The sequence below is a fragment of the Macaca nemestrina genome, chromosome 2 (assembly GCF_043159975.1).
Source record: "Macaca nemestrina isolate mMacNem1 chromosome 2, mMacNem.hap1, whole genome shotgun sequence".
NCBI classification, from domain to species: domain Eukaryota; kingdom Metazoa; phylum Chordata; class Mammalia; order Primates; family Cercopithecidae; genus Macaca; species Macaca nemestrina.
The window spans coordinates 37,549,906-37,572,233 of NC_092126.1; the positions used below are offsets into that span (position 1 = coordinate 37,549,906).

The 22,328-nt window shown below is 45.3% G+C and overlaps 1 protein-coding gene across 6 annotated transcripts in view; it reads left to right on the forward strand.

Annotated features, from left to right (window-relative positions):
- Positions 1 to 22,328, forward strand: part of LOC105469899 (EPH receptor B1) — a 448,737-nt gene that overhangs the window by 135,407 nt on the left and 291,002 nt on the right. For 5 of the 6 annotated variants that reach the window (XM_011721495.3, XM_071090949.1, XM_071090948.1 and 2 more), the window contains exon 3: positions 20,750 to 21,431. In XM_011721495.3, the coding sequence (XP_011719797.1) occupies positions 20,750 to 21,431 (682 nt within the window). Of the gene's footprint in view, positions 1 to 20,749; positions 21,432 to 22,328 lie in introns of those variants that run through there. The other variant, XM_024789170.2, reaches the window with a different exon arrangement.

The window sequence follows — 22,328 nt, forward strand, 5'->3', positions numbered from 1 at the left end:
GTAACAAACACATTTACAAAGTAACAAATGCCAGGGAGAGGCTGAGCTCCCACTAACGAGCTATCCCAGGGACTTTTACCACAACCCCTGGTGACCTTTTTGGGATGGCTTCTAGCCCTGCCCTGAAAGATTCCCTAACCTTTACATTTCTGGACCTCTAGGCAGTGGGGAGTTCAGAGAGGTCCCGTGGATAAACAGTCAGTGCCGTGCCCAGCCATGGGTAGTGCTTTGTAAACAGTAGTCTTTCTGGTTGCACCTCCAGTTCTGCTGCAGTTCCTAGATGCTCCCTGGCCTCCCTACTCTGTTCCTTCTCCCCGACACTCTGTCTCTCAGGTGTCAGCTTTGTTCTCAGCCCCTCTGGGACGCTCCTGGATGCTCCTCCCACCATGGCTGGGGTGGGTCCCCCATTTATTTAAGCCTGGGGGTCTTGGTACCAACCTCTAACATACTGTCCTTCACTCTGTAAGTTAAATATCTGTTGATGTGTCAGTCTTTTGCACTGGTCAGAGAATGAGTCAGCTCCCTCTCTGTGTCCCTGGTGCCCAGCACCAGCCTGGCATAGGACAGGATCAGATTAATGTTTTGTTGACTGACTGAATAAATGAATTACGATCATTCTTGATACTTGTCTGCATCTCCAACCCAGACCCCTAAACTTAGGAGACACTCAATTTAGGTGTACTGTAACTCAAATACACTGTAACATGTTTGTTGTAGGCCTCGTAACACCCAATTGGTGGTCAATATCTTTTTAAAGAGCATAATTAGTGATGCACATGGAGCCACTTCTCCTGAGATAAGCACGATAAAGGGGACCAGGACAGGCAGAAGAAAGTCCCCCGTTGCTTTCGGCCCCCGGCTGTGATGGATTAGAAAGGTAAACCTAGTCCCTCTGATCAAGAGGCTTATTTAACTTGCTTGTTGGAAATCTCAGTCCAGAGTTCTTTTACTTTTGAAGTGGTTGGCCAGGGCTCACTGGCCATTTGTACCTGGGCCACCATTGGCCTCTGTGTGTGTAAGTTTCTGTGTTGGTGAGATGTGTGGCTTATGTGTAAACATCTACCTGAGTTCTTACTTTCAAAAAAGTGCCGTGAGGGCTTCCAGTCTCCACCTCCTTCTGTGCTGTGCTGTGGAACCACCTTCAGGGCCCATGGCGTGCTCTGTTGACTACTGTAACACTGGCAGATCTTCACCATAGGAAGGGGGATGTGATAGAGGAAAAACAGGAAGGAAGTCCAAAGCCAAGCCTCGTGAACCTTCAGGATGAGTGAGCTGGGCTCATGTGTGCTCCGTGTGTGTGTGTGTGCATATATATATCTGTAGAAATGTAAGTATGTGTGTGTGCATGTATATATTGTGTATATATATTTGTGTGTATACGTATACATGTGTCTATATGTCTGTATATATGGGTCTATATATGTTTGTATATATGTATATATGTGCTATGTGTCTGCATGTATGTATACATATACATGTGTATATAGTGTGTATATATGTGTATCTGTATATATGTGTATAAATGTATATATGTATGTGTATATATGTGTGTGTCTGTGTACATATGCTTGTGTGTGTGTGTGTGTGTGTATGTGTTTGTATATATGTATGAAGTTAAATTAGCTGATCTCACCCTGTGCTTCTGTAAGCAGTTCTAGAGTTCTGGAAACACTTTCAATAATGGGAGGATTATTAGACTGAATGGAGAGCTTCAGAGCAGGCTACCGTGAAGGGAACAACATGTATTTGAATGTCCGTGTTTGGTAATTAACTCCTGATACGAAATGCATGCCCATGAGTACCGGCGCGCAGGCCGAATGCACAGCTGCTGCTTGGTTGTTTATGTGTGCACTGTCTAGGCCATTTGGCAGTCCCTGGCTGTCTCCTCAGTCCCTGTCAGATCCCCCACCAGCTGCCCACCTCAAGTGACTCAGGAAAGTACACTCTGAAGAGAAACCCACTCTAATAACACCTCATCCATTCCAAGGCCAAGCAAAATCAATTACAATTTATCTGGTCTGATGGGTAAGACCTTTATGGAGGAGCAGTTAAGGCCTCAGGTCCTGGCATCAAATAAACTGGCTATTTTTCTGGGTCTGCACTCCCTGCCTGTGTGATCTTGGGCCTGTTATTTAGACTCCTTCGGTCTCAGGTTTCACTTCTGCTCAATGGGGTAAGGATGATAACTCTGTCATATATGAAACAATATCAGTAAAAAGTTTTTCTTGGTAAACACTTAGGAAATGCTAGCACATCACTAACCCTCTGGAGGGCTGAATTTTCTCTTTTCTTCCTTTAATGATTCAATCATGCTTATTAAGACAGAAAAGCCCGAGCTAGATTAGAAAAATCCAAGAGAAATTTAGCTCTGGGCAAAATGGTTTTGTGCATAGAAGTTCACCACATTTGAATTTCAGGACATGCCAGAGGCAGAAGGTCAAAAGAAGGTAATGGGGCTGGCCATGATTTCTCAGACAGGCACCACTGAATGGGGACCTGGGAGCTTTGGACCTGAGCGCTGATTGCTGGAAGCTATTCTCATTCTATGCTTTAGTATCTGTCAGGGCTTTTTGATGGCCAATGACAGAAAAGCAAAACCCAGCCTCGAAGGATAGGTTGGCTCATGAAACTGAATGGTCCAGGGGCTGGTGTGGCTTCAAGTTTGGGTGGTCATCAATTGATCCCTCCTCCCCACCCTCTTGTTTTATCTCTTTTCTCTCTGTCTTCCCATCCTTTTTTCTCCTCTCTCTACTCCCACAGTGTAAGTTCCATACTGGAGTTCTTCTTGGTCATAAGATGTCTGCCTGCAGTAGCTCTAGCCCTTATAGCCTCTTTCATCTGTATGCCCTGGAGAAGAGCAGACATCCCGTCCTGGGTCCCCCAGCAAAAGCACTGGAATTAGCTCTGAGTGGGCCTGGCTGGCTTGGCGTGAATCCTTCTCATGCTCACTCTGGACCATCCCCTGGGGAGGAAATTGACACTGAGGTCCTGTGTCCATTCCTGTGTTGTGGAGAGCCTACTGGAAGGCCAGGGAGAAAGGCAGGAGAGAGTAACAGAGGGAATCAGGATATAGGTAACAGAAAGATGGACTAGGTAGGAAAAAAAAAATCTATCACTGTATGACAGACCCTAAGTGCCTTATAGCCAGGCACACATTAATCCTCACAATAGCCCCATTTTACAGATGAGGAAACTAAAGCACGGAGCAGCTTGTAAATTGCCTAAGGTCTCATGGTGAAAAAGTGCCAATGCTGACCTTTAACTTCCTGGAGGCTGGCTCTCCTGCCAACAATTATGCTCCACTGTCTTTCCCAATGAAATGCTACCCACCGTGGTATCTTCAGAGGCTGAGTTCCAGAAGGAACTCCCAGACTAAGCCTCCTTAAATTTAGGCTCAGTCAGTCTGCAAAAGGTTTTTTTGTTTTTTTTTTTCTCACAGTAAGATACATGGGTGGTATTCTTTCTCTGAGCTGTTCCCTGGGAATTAGTACCACTTTCTCAACAGAGAGGCCCAGCCTCCCCTGCTGTTGGGCCTCTGACCTCCCTGTTCCCTCCCTCATTCCCTCCCCTCCTATTTCCTCTTCAGGTAAACCACTGAGATAAGTCAGAGCTCCCCACCCTAGGCCTCCCACCCACTCTTTATCTTTTTCTCTCTCTACCAAAAGGCCTGTAATTAGGAAACATTAGCAGGCTCAAAACAGCTTTCATACCTGAAACATCCTCCATAATTGCACTCAGCAGAGCTCTTCCCTGGCTATTAATGTCACTTCTATGAAGCAATGAGGAACAAAACACCCGAGGCACTTAAAACATTTTTTATATAATATGCATCTTTTAGGAATGGAAGTTTAAAATCACCTGCCTGACAGAGACAGTGATAGACAAAGGCTTGAGGGGCTCGGGTGAGAGCCAGGAAGCAGGTCCTCCTCCAGGAGACGGAAGGCGGCGGCCACGAGATTCAGATGCTGCTCTGGGAAGAGACTCCAGGGCCGTGCATGGGTGGACCTACCTCAATGGATCCCCAGGGGAGGAGAATTGGGCCAGATGAACAGTGAGGTCACTATTCTGCCTGGCTTCATCGCTTGTGGTTGCCCTCATGGGGCTTTCCTATGAGACTGTTTTTGTGGACATGTGTATGCATTTAACAGAAAGGTGAATAGGATGCCACAGATGACCCGTGTTGTAGAGTAGAATGTCAATCATTACACTGATTGCAGAAATATATTGGATATGACTTTGTGTGTGTGCGGTATGGGTGGGGGGAGGGGAGTGGACGGCGGGGGGGAGAGAGAGAGAGAGAGACAGAAGCTTCTCTAGCTTGCTGTATTAAACAACTTTGGGAGTTGTGGTGGTTCACCAGAACCTTACTGTCTGGCAGATTTATTTTCTTGCTCTTGGAAATGGCTCATAGACTCATTCATCAACACAGCAGAGACATTTCTGTCCACAGACTCTGGGAGGGAATTCCAGAGGTTACCCAAGCCCACCTTCCCCCTCTTGGAGGAATGCTTAACCCTTGTTGGTCCAGACAGGTGTCTTTCCACTTCTCTAAAACCTTCCCCAAGAGGACAGTTGCCCCACTACGCCCTTTGTCCCAATCTTGGAAACCTTTATGCAACTAGCATGTGAGCCTGAGGACTGACCCTTTGATGACAGCACTTATCAAATTGAAGGACAAGTGGCTCTCCAGGGCAGGAGAGGACACAGGGCTCCTGACGCAGGCACTGGGTTGGAACTGAGGAGGGTCAGCATTGCCCTGACAGCCTGAACTCACAGCACTCCCACTGGTGACCTTGGTGAAGGAAAGAAACGTATTATTGGGAAAGACAAAGCATTAGAAGGAGAGTGAGGATAAGACGAACAGGAGGAAAACAGGTGAAGAAGGGAGGATCAGGGTTGTCAGAAGATGAGCCTGGTTCCCGGAAGGAGGAATTTATAGCCTCTGCAGGAACAGGGCAGCCTTGGGATGTTGGCTTTGGCCTTACTTCCAGTTATGTGCAAAAGCGTTAGAATAAGTTGGCCAAAATCCCACTATACTTTCAGTAGTATGAAGGATCATGTCCAGGATTTGGGATCTGATGTCCTGGACTTATTTGCATTTTCTGTTAAGTTCTTCAACCTCTTTAAGTACATATGCTGCCTTTATAACATGGGTAATATAAGATCTTATCTATAGAGTGATTGGGATTACATTGTGTTTACCTTTGTTTGTAAACTGTAAGGCTCAGTGCAGTACCACTTACCCTGACTAGTACTAGTGGTAACAACGGACTCTTGTTCGAAAGACCTAACTTGCATGGGATGAGGGTGGGAAGTGATGAAGGAGGGCCCCTGGAGACACAAGATCAGCATGGTAGGTTGTGATTCTCACGTGAACAATGTCAGAGAGCACACCCTGTTATTAATATCAGTGTTATTATTAATAATCATAACTGTTACACTAATCGTCAACATTAATTATATACCAACGGTGTGCCAGGCATCAAGCTTTACTTGTATGACCTCACTTCTCACCGGGACACTGCAAGGAAGGAAGGTGGCATCTCTCCCATTTCCAAAGTTCTGTTTCCAAAGAGCCATTATCCAAAGTTCCAGGACTGGGTGGGGGTGCCTCTGAGACTGACCCTAGGCTTGTCTGACCACAAAGCTCACTTTTGTATCTTTGCCCCTCAAGGAGTGTGAGGAGACGAACTCAGACTCACAGACTGTTGAGAAACCAGAGAATGGAGCTGCGGTGGGGAGGAGTGGGAATAAGGAGGGGCAAATGTTCAAAAAGAAAAAGTGTAGCTTTTTAAAGTAGCAAACCAGTGAGTTGTGCATGTGATAAGCACCTGATAAATCATTTTTTAAAGTAAGCTCTATGGGGGGAGGTAGAGGAGGTGGTTTGGGGAAGTGTGGGGTTGGGGGACCAAACAGCAGCAAGTCCAAGAGGAACCTGGAGCAGGTGAGCCCTGGCCAGGGATCCTCAAGAGATACAGGTGGTCCATGTGTATGTCCGGGTCCAGGCAGTGATAGAGGAGCCCAAGAGGATTCCCTCCCACCCCCTAGGTCCTGACAAGTGTTCAGGAAGTGAGAATTGCTGGGAAGGGAAGGGAGAGCTGTGAGGGGCTCCAGAGATCTCCTTTGTCTCATCCATTGTCCTCGGTGCCAGTGGGGCTGAACGCACCCCTCCACCATTTGAGACGCTGCTCTGCCAATAGAATGGGGCTGGGGTCCCATCGTGGCACATCCTCATCTCCATGCATGCTGTCCCACTTGTTGCTCTTTCTAGTGGAGATAGGCATGTCCAATACATTTCCCAGTGTCGCGAAGGACAGCCTACATGACAAATGTAGGAGTCAAGATTCTGACTTATTTGCTGATCAAGAGCTTTGCCTTTAAACCAATGTGGCAAATGGTAATGGTCCACGTTTGCATTTAGGTGCAAGCAGTTCATTATGTAACAAGGCAGGGGTGACCCAGGTGAGTGGTGCCTCAAGTGATGGGCACCTGTGTATGGTTGGCCATATCTTCACAGGGCTGACTGTGGGATGCAAATGCAGGGAAGGCCAGACTGATCTCTGCCATTTGGAACAGTCCTGGTCCCAGATGAAAGTAATGGTGGCCCCACTGTGTGCATTGCTGGCCTGAGCATAGCTGTCATGAGAGGCTTAATATGGGAGCTGAATTTTAAAGGACACATTGGAAAAATCAGAGTGTGTCTATTGGGGTTAACCAGGGGTCGTGTCATTTGAAGAATATTCTTGCACCTGGGAAACCAAGTCCAGGAGGCAAAGGAGTGGAATACTTTTTCTCAATGGAGGCAGAGTTCTCTGCAGGCTTCTTAGGGCCAAGCTTCAGCATCTAAAGTCCCAGGAAAAAGCAGTCCCCGTAAGTGGATCACACATGGTGGCCACATTCCCACCCAATTGGGAGAACACACAGGATGTGGTGGGGGTGTCCTCTCTTGAGGCCAGATGTGGCTTTTTTTTCACCCAGAGACTGGGAATTGCCTCCATCCTGAGAATGGGAATGAAGCCAAGAGCTCCTGCCAGAGGCCCCGCCCCTTCCTTCTCCCATGGCTGGCTCTCTTGTCTCCAAGGCAGCTTTGGCTGGCCCCAGCCAGCATGGCTCATGCTCAGTCAAAACTTCCCGAGCTCATGGAATGAGGAGCCCATTTCCCTAGCCTATAACCCAGCACGATGGGCCAGCTTGAGGCTGGCCTCTGCTATACGTTCTGAGCAGAAATCCCTCCAAGCTGAAGGGAAATGCCATCAGTCTCTCCCAGGGGTGACTCTCTGCTCCTCTATCAATGGAGTCCAGGCCTGGGCATAGCAGTATTAAGCAGCTGGGGCCTGGGGCCTGGGGCCTCCAGCTCCCACCCCCAAGGCCGTGTTGGGCAGCAGTGAGAACCACATTCAATCGACAGCTTAAGATAATCACATGTGTGAGGCACTGCAATAATGGCAGCTGAATACCCTGCCGCCGTTGCCATAGTGACCAGCCAAGCACTGGTTCCCTCCTTTTTTTTTTTTCCTTTCTTGTTTTCTGGACCTCCTTGTTATAGGGCTGGCTGGTGGGGTGGGTGATGAGTTGGGGAAATGGGAAAGGAGGAAAGGGGGAGGAGAGACCCAGGAGGGGCAGCCCATTATACTCTCTTTAAATACCCCAGCTGGAGGTGTTTTAAATCTCAACAGAGACAGAGAGAAACAGTGTCTTAATCCCTAGCTCCCTGTGAATTATTTAAAGGGATCTTGTCAGAAGGATGAATTTGTCACTGTTGCAGTGTCAACAGCAGCAGCAGCTGTCATAATGGCTGAGGACCCCACTCCAGGCAGGGCCTGGTACGCAATGCTGCTGCCTGCTGGAGGTTACAGTGGCCCAGGGGCCTATAGATAGGGAGCCCCTGCCCAGACCCAAGCCTGCAGTATTTTCCCTAGCATGCTGGTAGAAACCTGGGTGTGAAATATGCCAGAATGTAAAGGGGTGTGCACCCTTCAGACCTCGTGCCCTGCTGGCCTTGCCCTCTAGTAGTGTGGTTCTATAGTCACAGGGTCTTTAAGCAGTGGACAGAGCTGACCAGCGCTCACACGGCTTTCCGATGGTATGCATACCCAAGGGAGGGCCACGGCCAACACCTCAGCTGCCTGCACTTGCACTTGCACACACGTACACACACGCGCGCACATATCAGTGATAGATGCACAGGTGCTGATGGACAGACAGAAGAGTCTTAGATCATACACATCACGGAGGGAGAGAGGACTTCCAAGAAAAAAATAACTGATGTGCACTCAGAGAGAGGCTGTGTGTGTGTCCCCAGAGGGCAGATATTCATGATAACTGGCTCACAAGGGGCTCTCACTGGGGTTTAATTACTTTGCAAGCTTAAGTCACATTTGATCCTCACAATTGCCTTATGAGATAGGTACTATTAGGTACTATCCCTGTATTGCAGAGGAGGAAGTCGAGGCTCAGAGTAATTTAAAGACTTGCCCATGGTCACACAGCTGGGTCTGGTGGACTCCAGATCCTGTGAACTTACCCCCAGCTAAGATGGGGATCCCCATGATTCTGGGTTGGGCAAGGTTAGAGCAGTGCTGTTTTTAAACCCCCATCCCTTTTTTGATCATCACAAAAACCTCCTTCCTAGCAATCTGAATATACTCTGCTTGGGGACATTTCCTCCTCCTTGACCTTGTTGCAATATTGTCTGCATTTCTCTACCATCCAAGATTCTGTGGAGCTCTGCTCTTAAATATTGCATTGGGAAACAATATGTATATGTTTGTGATGTTCCAGTTATGTCCCTCACCCCCATCCCCTTGCTGTGATGCATTTCCAGGAGGGCATCTTTGCTGTGAGTTCACAGTTTAGGGATTTCATTGCTTTGTACTGCTACAACATGGAAGCCCTTCCAAGGCACTGGGCTTTCAAAAGAGTCCCCAACCCTGAGCCGGTCACCTTTCTCAATGGAATACCACATCAGGCCATGGTAATGAATGGGGGATGGGGGAGGGGAATTCCTGTCTTCTCAGCCCAGCACGTCTGGGAGGTAAATCAAGCATATTGGAAGGTAAGCTGGTGCTTGCAGCCCTCAGGGGAGCCTTTGAGTAAATCCCTGCCTTGGTTGGTTGGTGTACTAAATGGTAGATCCCTCTGGGCTTGTAGGAATTTATGCCCCACGGACCACATTTTACATTTTAATTAGCCCTCTAGCTTGTCTAATATCCAAGCTCTTTCAGGCTTAGTCTACTGTCTACGCAGGAGCTTTGTCCTTGGGGTCCAGGCTGATTGGTGGGGAAGGTTTGGTAGTGGTGGCTCCAGCCCAGCCCTGAGCATCTGCTGCCCTGAAGAATCTTTGGTCTCCTGTGGGCTCTGTGAAGTTGTGTGCTGCCCGGGCTCCAGGGGACTTCTTGTTCAGAGGGGCAGACATCTCCCCAGATTGGGCAATGCCCAGAAAGCTCCATTATGGTCCCACAGGGCACGGTGGCAGCAACTGTTTGCAAAACAGCAGCTTCCCCTAACAGCAGTTTGTACCCAAAAACAGACTGCTGAATGGGACCAGAGCCTGTAAGATGTGTCCAATTTTGTCTCCTTGTGGTCTGAGCTGGTGACTGACAGTGGTCCTGAGATTGCTGGCTTGAGAGAAGAGAGGCTCTGATGAAACAGCTCAGAGGAAGCCCTGGAGATTCCCAGAGGGAAAGGGAAGGGGACTGCTAGTTGTTTCTCTGTGACTGTAAGGAGAGGGAGTTTAGCATTTTAGTTCCTGCATTCTGCTGACCAAAGGGTAGGATTATTTATATAGGATCTAGATGATTTCCACACCCTGGTGACTCAGCTAGAGGTGGATCCTGAGGTTAACATAATCATGATGATGATCATCATAATAATAATGGCAATAATTGGTACTCAGTGAATGGTAGTTATGTGCAGGCACAGCACTAGATGAGCTCCTTCCGCATCCATGATCTTTCAGTCTTCGTATTACCCTGAAAAGTAAATAGTATTTTGCAGGTGAGGAAACTGAAGCTCAGAAAGTTGTCTGTGATCACAGAGCTGTAACTGGCAGAGGTGGGGTCTGCCTGCCCTGGCAACCTCTACAGCTTCCTCTCTTTCAGTGTTTCTCTTGCTGTTTAATCTTCTGTAGCCATGCTGGCATCCTGGCTTTCTCAGCAGTGGGCCAGGCACCTTCTTGCCCTGGGAAACTTGTTCTGGTTGTCCTCTGTGCCTGGGATGCTCCTCCCTGGTGTACCCTCCAGGCTAGCTCCTGTGTTTCATTCAGATCTCAGCTCAAAGGGAGATCTTCCCTGATTACCCCACTGCCAGCTGTCACTCTATTTCCTTTCCTGCTTCTTTGTAGTTGTTAATGCTACCTGACTTTATATTATTCATTTGTTTGTTCATCCTTTGGTTAACTCTATTGGAATATAAGGTCCATGGGGGCAGGGACTTTTTCTCTTATTTACTCCTGTTTCACCAACTCCTAAAATGTTGCTTGGGCTGCTGTAGTAGATGTTTGACTCTTTATTAAATAAATGAGATAAATGAGTTGGGTTTGAAACAAATCAGAATAGCTGGGATCTTATTAGGCCAACAGAGGCCAAAAAGCCTATTTCAATTATTTCTATTCCTGTCTTAAATAAAGGTATCCCGAGGAAGTGCCCCTTTCCAGCCGGGCCCTGTAGAATTGGTTTATTCGTGGAGGTTATAATGACGCAGCATCATGATAGTCATAGGGCATTCTTAGAGGGGTGAGCCTGTGTGGGATGGGGGACATTGCAGCAGTCCAGGGAGGGGCCAGTAATCAAAAATCTTTCCAGAATTTTATGCTTGGAACTGTCTTCAGAGGCACAGAGTGGAATCAGCTCCAATCTCTCACCTTCATTTTATAGTGGCTCTTCCTTTTGACCAGTAATATTACTTCTTAATTTGCTTATCCATCTCATTAATCAGATTTGGTTCCAAATGACCTTTGCCTGTTTCTGAAATTCAAATCCACTCTTGGGGCATAAAGAATGTGTCAGAGTTTCTGAAGGTTGTTCTGGAAGGTAGTGTAGATGGACCAATGGGTAGAGCCCCTGACAATGATTTTAAAAGGGGAACAGTTTATACAGATAAATGAGTTTTGATAGCATGCTTTACATATGCACACAGACACACATGCACATGCATGTGCACACACACACACAATCAGACAGACTGCAAATAGTCAATATGCACTGTCCCAATGTCAACAGGCACTCTAGCAATAGATCTGCAAGCTCTGACTTCCAATAAGCAAGCCTAACAAACCTAGATCTTGGAGAGACCCGAAAGTGTCTTACTCATACATCAAAGTCATGGTCTGAAAGCCCGAACAAGTACTTTCTAATGGATGTCATTGTTTCCTTTATTATGCTTATCTCAAGGACAGGTGGTCCATTTGTGTCAATAATAGTGCTCTTTCAAAGGCTGTTAATAATCTGTTGGTTGTGCAAGGTTGATTTGTTTCTTCCTTTCACAAAGACAGGTTAGCCTGGTGGCACCTGCAGTAAAGAAGGGAGAGAAGTTAAAGAACAGGCCAGGGCCCTGCTCATTGCCTCAGTCTTCCAGGATATTTTGAGGGCTTGGCACTGGGAATATGGAGCGATACCCAACACAGTCCCAACCTGTAGGATTGGGTTCATGTGGGAGATGGGTTTGTATTTTAGAAAACTCATATGAGCAAGGGAATTAAGGAGAATGACTGGAAGAGTTACTTGGAGAGTAAAGAGAGTTCAATGATGAAACAGAAGGGGAGACTGAATAGAAGAGCTATGAAGGAGATAGGAGACGAATTTGAGGGTTAACCTCCTATGATGAGGAGCAAAACAAAACAAAATGGAGAGGGCAGAGTCTAGATTGCTTCCTAGGCATCTGGTACTGGGTGATCAAGGTGTCATTCTCAGATGGAGGTGAGACTGCATCAGGGCTGCAAAGGTCAAGGTGGTGCATCCCAGGTATTTATCAGGAGGCATCCAGCAGGCAGCAGAATGTACAAGTCTGGGGTGCTGGGGAGAGGTCAAGCTGGTGATGCACTCCGTGATGGTTGAAGCCTCGTATGTGGATGAGATCACCTAGGATAAAAAGTGAGATGAAAATGAAGTGGATTTCACTGGTGGTCCCAGATGTTACTGAATAAAATAGTGTTCCATAATTCCAGTGTTGTGAAGCTAAATGCATGGAATTATTTTTCTTGTTGAAATGAACTAATAAATAAGTCAAAATTTAATTTCCTGTCCTCAAGGAGCTCACAGCCTGGTAGCAGAAACCAAAGTCACACACATGAAGCAATTAAATAATATTTCAAAACAGTATATTATCAAATGCTAAATTGTGTGGAATAAACTCAATCATACTTTATGCATTCAGAAAAATGGTAGATAAATCTAAGCCAGGGAAAGAATTATGGAGGAAATAAGACCGTAGCCACCTTGAAGGAAGGAGCTGCAAAGAGAATCCAGCCCTGCCATGTATCCACCACCTGACTTTGGTCCTGGTATTGAATGTCTCTGGGCCTCACTTTGCCCATTTGTCAATAAAACATCATGACCAACATGGTCTAGAATGGCTTCCAAGCCACATCTGCCTTTCTCTGGCTTAGTTCAGATGGGATGTGGGCGAGGTAAAAGAAGGACATCAGGGTCAGTCAGAACGTCAGCAACAACATCGAGGGGCAGAAATGGGTATGGGCTCTGTTGTCCAGCTATGAGAAGATATGGCCCTGCTTTGGGCCCTTGACATCTCTTGCCCTGTCTGTTGTCTCCATGTTCTGTCCAGGCCGTGAGGTAATGCCAGCCCTAGTGCATTGGTCATGGGAATGCAACAGACAGGCCAGATGGGGAGATATGGATTGTTCTGGAACAAATGGCACATTGTGGTGATGACATGGGTGTGTTGAACTTGGGGAGCGCTTTTGGCCTTTTGACTACCCAACTGACCTCCAGGTTGGAAAATCTAGTGGTCCTGGAATGGGGTCCTGAGCCCAAGATTCTAATACTGTCTTTGGACCACACCCCGATACTCCCCAGGCCCTCATTATCAGTCATAGGGATGCTTCCTTGGCCACCTAGCCCCTCTAGATGCCACCTTTGCCTCAACTTAGGCATCATTCATACACGTTTGATTGAATGAATGATTGGCACTTGGGATACAGGGATAAAGGGATAAGAAGGTCATCCAAGGTACAGAGGATAGAATGAGCAGGGGCATGAAGTCACCATTAACAAGCTACGTGTGGATAATGGAGACCGTGCCAGCATTGTTGGGATATTGAGGTGGGGGTTGGACCAAATAACAGAGGGGTTTTATTTTAAAGCCATATTAAGGTATTATTTACCTGCAATAAATTCACTCACTTTAAGTGTATTAAAATTTTAATCAATTCAGTAATTTTTTTGTAAACATACAGAATTTATAACCCATCACCACAATCTCATTTTAGAACATTTTTTAGCACTTCTAAAAATATTCTTTATGCCAGTTTGTAGTCACTCCCCATTTCCCTCTCTGGCCCCAGGCAAATGCTAACCTACCTCTCTGTCTGTAGATTTGCCTCTTCTGAACATTTCATGTGTATATAATCACACAGTATGTGGTCTTTTGAGACATACAGTTTTCTTCACTTAACATAATGCTTTAGAGGTTCATCATGTTGCCGTACATACTAGTACTTCATTCATTTTTATTTTGGAATAGTGTTCCATTGTATGGGCACATCAGATTTTGTTTATGCACTCACCACTTGACAGCAAAGGGTCTAAGGTGACATATTGAAGAGTCCAGCTGAGTCCAGTTCAAGAAAGGAGGACAGCAGTCAGATTAGCATGAGGCAAGTATAAAGCTTACTCCTCATATAAAGATGTACGAGAAATGTCCTATACCTTATTTTCTTTTAGTCTAATTATTTCGGATTCTTCTGAGTCCCCTATACCACTGGTTGGTGAGAAGTTCAAGTTCAATTAACGGTTTCTCTTTCCACTAGGACTATGCTCCCACAGGTCTTACTCAGCAAATTCTGGGAAGGCTGCTGTATTGTCCAAAGGCTAGTGGTCCACCTGTAGGTTTTCTGGATGTGAATAAAGTTCTGGAGGTGGCGGTGGCTGCAGTTGATAACTTTGTGTGTACCTAATTTCATGTAGATAAAAGTTTATCTGATAAATTATCCTTGAAGTGGAATTGCTGGGTCAAAGGGTGTATGTAGTCATAATTTTTATAAATAAAACCAAAATTTCCATAGAAGTTGTACAGATTTGCTACTCTTCCATTTGTGTGTCAGAATTCTTATCTTCCATGTCCCCTCCAACACAGTGTGCTATCACATTTTTGTTCTTTGACATCCCCCGAAAAGTATCATAATGTGGCTAATTAACAACTCACACTTTATGAAGAGTGAGATTCAGCATCTTTTCAAATATTTAAGAGCTATATTTGTGTATTTTTTAATGAACAGTTTGTTGATACCCTTTGCACAATTTTCTATCTTGTTATTGACATATGGATTGTCTTTATATATTAGGGGATATTAACACTCTATCTGTGATAAGTGACAAATAATTTTTTTTTCTATCAGGTTTTCTTTCCCCCCCACTTTTAAATTTGCTTATGGCTATTTCTGTCATGCCAGTTTTTAAAATTGTATAGAGATGAATTTATCAATATGTTTGTTTATGGCTTCTGAGTTTCATATCACAATTAGTATACAAAAATTTTCTCCATGGTTTCTTTTAGTATCTTTGTAGTTTCATTTTTAATGTTTAAATCTTGGATTCACCAGAAATTTATTCTGGAGTAAGGTATAAGTATGGAACAAAAGTTATGTTTTTTCTACCCCCAGATAGATACCTAATTATCACTACAATTTTTAAAATGATTTACCTTCTTCATATTGATTTCAGTTCTGGCCCACACTTGAAGTACTGAGAGAAGCTGCTGAACTGATTTCTAAAAGATTTCACCAGTTTATACTTCCATCAATAGGCTTGGTCAGTGCCCTTTTTCCCACTTTCTTACCAAGACTTGACATTTTATCTTTTAAATTTTTTGCAAATCTGATAAGCAAATCATGGTGTTTTGCTGTTGTTTTAATGGGAGGAGATAATTACAGGAAGGAATACAAGAAGCAATATGTCAAATGCCTAGAAGTGGAGGCTAAGAAGCAGCCATTGAATGGAGATCTTTAGGAAATTGACTTTGGGGCAGGCAGTGCGAATACATTACCAGAACTAGGACCAGCACAGGCTTTGGGTAAAAGAAATTTGGCCCTGAATAGGAAATTGGGCGTCTACAGTGTAGTACATGCAAGACTGGTAAAATTCCCCCTTTTTTTAAGTAAAGAGAGAGGGAAGAGGTGAGGAATCATCATTCCTAAGGATCTGGGAAGCCCAAAGCCTGGATGGCGAGGCAGGACTGATGCCTGAGTGTTCAGGGGACACATGGCCCCTTGAGTCTGTGGCTCAGTGAAGGTCTAGGGATTCTCCCGTAAAGCATCTTTCCAGTTTTTGCTGGTGTGTTCCAACCTACCATCTCTTGCCTGGATACCCACAATGACCTCCAGTTGTCCTGCCCATACACTCAGACTGCCCTTCAAACCAGTCTCTATAGTGCATCAGAGAGAGCTTTTAAAAGCTCAGCTCTGATCGCCTGTGTTTTTTCTCCCTAACTCAGCAGCGACTTCTAGTTACACTCAGGATGAAACTCAAAATTCTCAACTGCATTCCTCTTCCTCTCAGTCCTGTTCCTGCCACCCCCAACTTCTTATGGCTGTCTGTCACACAGCCTTCATTCCTCAATGGCACCAGGCCACTTTTCCTACCATGAGGCCTTTGTACCTGCCTTTGCTGGGCCCGGAGGCTCTGCTCCTACTTTGCTCCCAGAAGGTGCACACTTGTCCTGGCTAACTTCTATCTACCTGTCCCTCTCAGCTTGGAGGGTAATGTTTGGATGTTTGTTCCCTCCTAATCTCATATTAAAGCATGATCTCCAATGTTGGAGGTGTCGCCTAGCAGGAGGTATTTGGATCATGTTAGGGGATCCCTCATCAATGGCTTGATGCCCTCCTTATGGTAATGAGTGAGTCTCACTCTATTAGTTCACACAGGAGCTGGTGGTTTAAAAGAACCTGGCATCTCTCTTGCTGCCTCTCTCACCATGTGACACGCCTGCTTCTCCTTTACCTTCTTCCATGATTGGAAACTTTCTGAGGCCTCACCAGAAGTAGATCATGGTGCCATGCTTCTTGTACAGGCTGCAGAACTATAAGCCAGATAAACCTCTTTTCGTTATAAATTACCCAGCTTCAGGTATTCCTTTATAGCAACAGAAAATGGACTCATACAGAGGGTCTTTCCTGACAATCTTCTGTATATCCGTTGCACCCCCTTGCATGGCTTCCTGTAATTTTCCTTCACAGCAGTTAACACAAATGTAATTATTGCTTATTTTAATAACCATTTTCTAATTTCTGCTTCTCTCACTAGATTATAAGCTTCTTATTGTTATATCCCCAGTGGCTAATGGGATGCCTGGCACAAACCTAACATTCAGTAGACATTTTTTTCATTGATGAATGAATGAGGAATAAATATAAAGCAATGAGACTGATTCCAAATGTTGTAAACGAATGATGTTTGTCTCTCTCTGTTGGGAATGGCATTCTACCCTTATCCCTATTAACCAAAATCTCCTCTTTCTTTGATGCCCCCAGTTCTAATTACCACTTGCTGTGGAAAGTATGTGTACCTCCTGAAGCCCACTCTGATCACTTATTTCTTCAACCCCTGCAGAGCTTTCGTTGACAGAAGAAGAATGAAAGAGACAAAGAAATTAATGGGAAGCTCTATGATGGCCTTTTCCCAACAACAGGGAGTTATCTTCCTTTCTCTCAATTTCTTTCTACTCTTTCCCTTTGAATATGCAGCTGAATTTCCTCTAATTTGCTTTGATCACTCCCCTAGGAGCTATCATGGAATCAATCAGATCTGTAGAATTTTACAACTCGGGGTCATCCAGTATGATTTCTCATTTTACAGATAAGAAAACTGAGGCCCAGAGAGGTTAATGTTTGAAACAATTACTTCTGCTGGGTCATATAATACCAATCAGTGTCATTTTCTAAGATACATTTTCTCAATATCCCAGCTCCATGAGAGTAGAAATCCTCATGCTGCTTGTTTTATTTTATTTCTTTTTTTGAGACAAAGTCTTGCTCGGTCACCCAGTCTAGAGTACAGTGGTGCGAGCATGGCTTACTGCAGCCTTGACCTCCTGGGCTCAAGCGATCCTCTCACTTCAGCCTCCTGAATAGCTGGTTCTACAAGCACAAGCCACCAATCTTGGTTAATTTTTTCATTTTTATTTTTGTAGAGATGGGGGTCTCTCTGTGTTGCTGGCCTTGAGTCCTGAGCTCAAGCCATCCTCCCACCTCACCCTTCCAAAGTGCTAGAATTGTAGGCATAAGCCACTGTACCTGGCCTCATTTTGCTTATTTAAATACCTCCTGGTGGTGATTGTCTCAGTGGTAAGGTGAAGCCCATAGGATGGGCTTCCATCCTACTCCCACAGCAGAGCTCCATTAATCTTGGGTGGGTCAAGAACTCTGGCTGTGACCAGACCCCCACTCTAAATGGGGCCACATGCTTCACATTGACAGAGGGGCCCCATGTGTGTACTGAGACCCAACAGGAATAATGGGTCATGAGACCTGTTGTGTTTCAACAATTGCAGAAGAGTTAAAAAAAAAAAAAAAAAAAAGAAAAGAAAATTCCTTTCCTCAAAAGTCATGTAGGGTCAACTGAGAAAATGTTGTTTTATAACAGCCATGGAAAGAGAGGGAGGTCTAAAAATTTGATCTGAAACATTGTCAGTGACTTCTCCCTGGCTGAAAAAAAATAGACAAGCAGAGCATAACTTTAATAAACACATTTGATAGAACAAAACACAGTGTTCAAGAAGACAGAAAAAGTGGTTCTTTTACATCTAGAGAATCAATAACAAATTAAGCAAAGTCCAGGTGAGCCTCGACAGTGTGAATTTATACTCCATGCAGGCCACAAAGGTGAGATCTCTCTTCCAGGTTGGCCACATGGTGGGACCTGGGCACAGGGAGGTCCATGTGCTGGGCACAAGGCAGGCTGTGAAGTAGCTATGTGGACTGTGGATGCACCACTCCAGGGATGCCCTGCAGCCCCCTCAGGTCTCACTGACTCCTGGGGGAGGTAGGTGCACCAGGGTCAGTGTGCACAGGTTCTTACCTGTTGTGTGGAGGATGTACTAATATGCTATAATATGCTATCTAATTCAGCCAGGGGATTTTCCAGAGCTGGAGTAACTCAGGTAAAGAAGAACAAAAAGTCATCCTAGGTAGAAAGCACAGCATAAGAACAGGCTTGGAACTGGGAAACAGATTTGTGAGTTTGGGGATATTAGTTCTTGGCATTGCAGAAGGTGGAGTGGAGTGGGGGGAGATGCTGGTGGGTTATGAATGGTGTGATTGGAGGTCAAGTGAAAGGTAGAGTGCTGGGTGATATTTGGCCTGGAGCTGAGACTATCCAGGGTAGCGAATCATGATGGCCTGTGTGTCCCAGAACTGCTGCAAGGATACTGGCAGGAGCTGATCTGTTGGTGAGGGACTGGCAGGACTTCAAGTTGGTGAGGGAATTGGCACTCTAGGAGTCCTGGGAGAGACTGGGGGCCAGGAGGACCCTGGATTGACTGCAGTTTAGGTGCCTTGGTGGCAGAGGCCCAGACAGCGAGAGTGACCATGAATGAGGTCACTTTACAGACCTGGGCATGCAGGGCCAGCTCTGAACGTGCCCATTTCCCCACCTCTCCACACTATGCCTGTTTTTTGGTTTCCTTCACACAAGTTTAGAGGACAGCCTTGCTTCTATCCACCTGCTATCCACAGGGGGCTTTACTCTTTTCAAGGAGCAATTGCAGTATATTTTCCATGCACACATAATGGCTTTTAGCTCCGTTAATGAAGAATTCTAGTCTATATATTTAAAGTCCACCACTGTAAATAATAAGCAATTAGCACAGTATTCAAAGATACTGGTATGATTTGGTTACCTTGATCACCACTGCTAAATAGTCAAGGATCCTAATTCATTTTCACTTTAGAAAGTTTAATTTCTTTTCTCTATTTTTTTTTATTCTAGGCAAACAGAATGTAAGTTTAAATTTATTCCTGGAAATATTCTCAGTTCTTGAGACCAGGATCTGGGGAGCTACCAGATGTGGGCAGATTCTTCCTTAACTCCTTTTCTCCAAGCACAAGGAAGAAGGAACGATCCAGCAACTCTTCTTTGACCCCTGCCCTAGACCCCTCCTGACTCCCCTCCAACCCTCACTGCCTGTTATTGAAGTAATCTTCTAGAAGTTCTTAGGTGATTTTATTTGACCATTCAAAGTATTTTCTACTAGCTTCTCTTGTAATTTCTTTTAGCCATATAAGTATGGGTGAGTTGCATGATGTCTTTTCATCTGTAAATTGGGGATAATAATACCTAGTTCTGAAAGTTGTTGGGAATAGTGAAAGACATCACTTAACACATGTGTTGTTCTTCTCTTTTATTCCAATCTACAAGACTGTTATAAATGGGAGCTCACTTTTCTAATGTGAATCATGATTGTCTTTCCCTTAAGAAAGTTTCATTATTCACTAAAGTAACACCCTCCAACATTTTCCTCCATCATAGCCTTCCTTGAAATTTGCACACAATAGAGCTTCATTTGCTACATTAGGGGTTCTTCTTAGCAGCCTTCACTTTTACCAGTTTTATAGTCTAGGTCTTTGTGTTAGTCCACTCTTGCATTGCTGTGAAGAAACACCTGAGCTGAGTAATTTATAAAGAAAAGAGGTTTAACTTGTTCATAGTTCTGCAGACTGAACATGAAACATAGTGCCAGCATCTACTTCTGCTGAGGGCCTCAGGAAGCTTCCACTCATGGCAGGCCAGGGGAGCCAGCATGTCACATGGTGAGAGATGAAGCAAGAGAGAGAGAAGGGGAGCTCCCAGATTCTTTTAAACAGCCAGATGTCACTCATCACCAAAGGGATGGTGCTAAACCATTCATGAGGGATCTGCCTCCATGATCAAATCACCTCCCACCAGGCCCCACCTCCAACACTGGGAATCACATTTCACATGAGATTTGGAGGGGAGAAACATCCAAACCATATCAGTCTTTCAGAGATAGATGTTATTGAAAAAAAGTTTATGAGAATCTAAGTTTGTTGAGAAACCCTGAAAAGCTTTAAATTCGTGTGCTTTACAGAGACATAAAGGAATTTCACCACAATAAAGAAATTAGGTTCAAAGATGGGGATTTCCAAAGTGTGGGTGTCAAGTAATTGGACCTCTAATCCACAGATTGGCTTTCAGAGCAGGGACTGTGGGAGTGAGGAAGAAAGTCCCTGCCACCACATGGGCTGAAAGCTGCATGTTGTCCCCATGGATGTAATAAGCCAGTCACAGAATGAGCATTATGGGTTAGGCAAGGGACAGCTTTCTTGAATGAAGTGTGTTATATTTTGGGATGGGCTGCAAAGAAATATGAAGTTTTCTTATAAGATTTTTAAAATCAAGTTGCGCTTAGATGTCTTCATTTCTCAAGTCAATGTGCTGAACTGGTGAGCTCTTAAGGCCCCTTAGCCCCAGGATTCTCCTCTGCTATGCCTATTTTTGTATTCTCACTCTCTATTTTGTGTTTTTGCATGTGTGTACCTGTGGCCTGCTATGTACAGTGGGAAGAAGTCAGTGGCTATGATGAAAACCTGAACACCATCCGCACCTACCAGGTGTGCAATGTCTTCGAGCCCAACCAGAACAATTGGCTGCTCACCACCTTCATCAACCGGCGGGGGGCCCATCGCATCTACACAGAGATGCGCTTCACTGTGAGAGACTGCAGCAGCCTCCCTAATGTCCCAGGATCCTGCAAGGAGACCTTCAACTTGTATTACTATGAGACTGACTCTGTCATTGCCACCAAGAAGTCGGCCTTCTGGTCTGAGGCCCCCTACCTCAAAGTAGACACCATTGCTGCAGATGAGAGCTTCTCCCAGGTGGACTTTGGGGGAAGGCTGATGAAGGTAAACACAGAAGTCAGGAGCTTTGGGCCTCTTACTCGGAATGGTTTTTACCTCGCTTTTCAGGATTATGGAGCCTGTATGTCTCTTCTTTCTGTCCGTGTCTTCTTCAAAAAGTGTCCCAGCATTGTGCAAAATTTTGCAGTGTTTCCAGAGACCATGACGGGGGCAGAGAGCACATCTCTGGTGATTGCTCGGGGCACATGCATCCCCAACGCAGAGGAAGTGGACGTGCCCATCAAACTCTACTGCAACGGGGATGGGGAATGGATGGTGCCCATTGGGCGATGCACCTGCAAGCCTGGCTATGAGCCTGAGAACAGCGTGGCATGCAAGGGTAAGCTCTGGAGCCTCTGCTTCCTGCCCACTTATGGCAGGGCCAGATCTGCAAGGTTTCTCCACTAATAATTCTGGGTCATATAGGAACAGAAAAGAGTCTAATGGCTTATTATAAAGTTCTGAGGACTCCTATTCCTAGTGCTAGGCCTGATGATTTTCCAATCATGTCCAACCAGATTGTCCATATTTATTATTCGTGGTGAGAGGAAGAGATGGGGAGAATTTCAAACAGTGGAAAATAACTTAATAACCAGTGCATAATATTTAGTGTTGAAGTGTTGGATTTATATCTCTTTCTCCTCTCTCTCTCTGTCTCTCTCTCTCTCTCACACACACACACACACACACACCCACACACACCCCTGTATCCTGCATCCAGCCCTAAGCTCTGTGGCTGGAGACTTCGGAATTTGGGTTGCCATGGACAATTCACTCAAGGGTAATTGAGAAGTGACTGAATTTGGAAAATATTTTAGTTCATTTCAGTCCAGCTCCCACAGCACTCAACTTGGTACTGAACCCATGTAGCTCATTAACTCAAAGCCCTCTGGCTTGGCTGTCTTTCTCTAGGGGCTCATTGCCAGGCCCTGGAAGGAGATGAAACTATTGGAATGGGAGTGGGGCTGTATCATGTATTGTATTAACTTTTGCTTCTAAATGACACAGAGTGATGCAAACTTTGCAGTTTGAGAGTGTCAGGATACTATGTGCTCATATTAGCCATCACTAGCACTAACCCTAGAAAGCCCATATTCAACATGTGGCAATAAATGTGCTGAACTGGCTGCAGGCTCAGTCTGCTCTGGGAGTGAATAGAAGGATCTGGAGGCCCCACAGCTTATGCATTGTCTAAGTGCATGGAAGCTGAACGTGGGGGGAATCCAGGGTTGGGGAA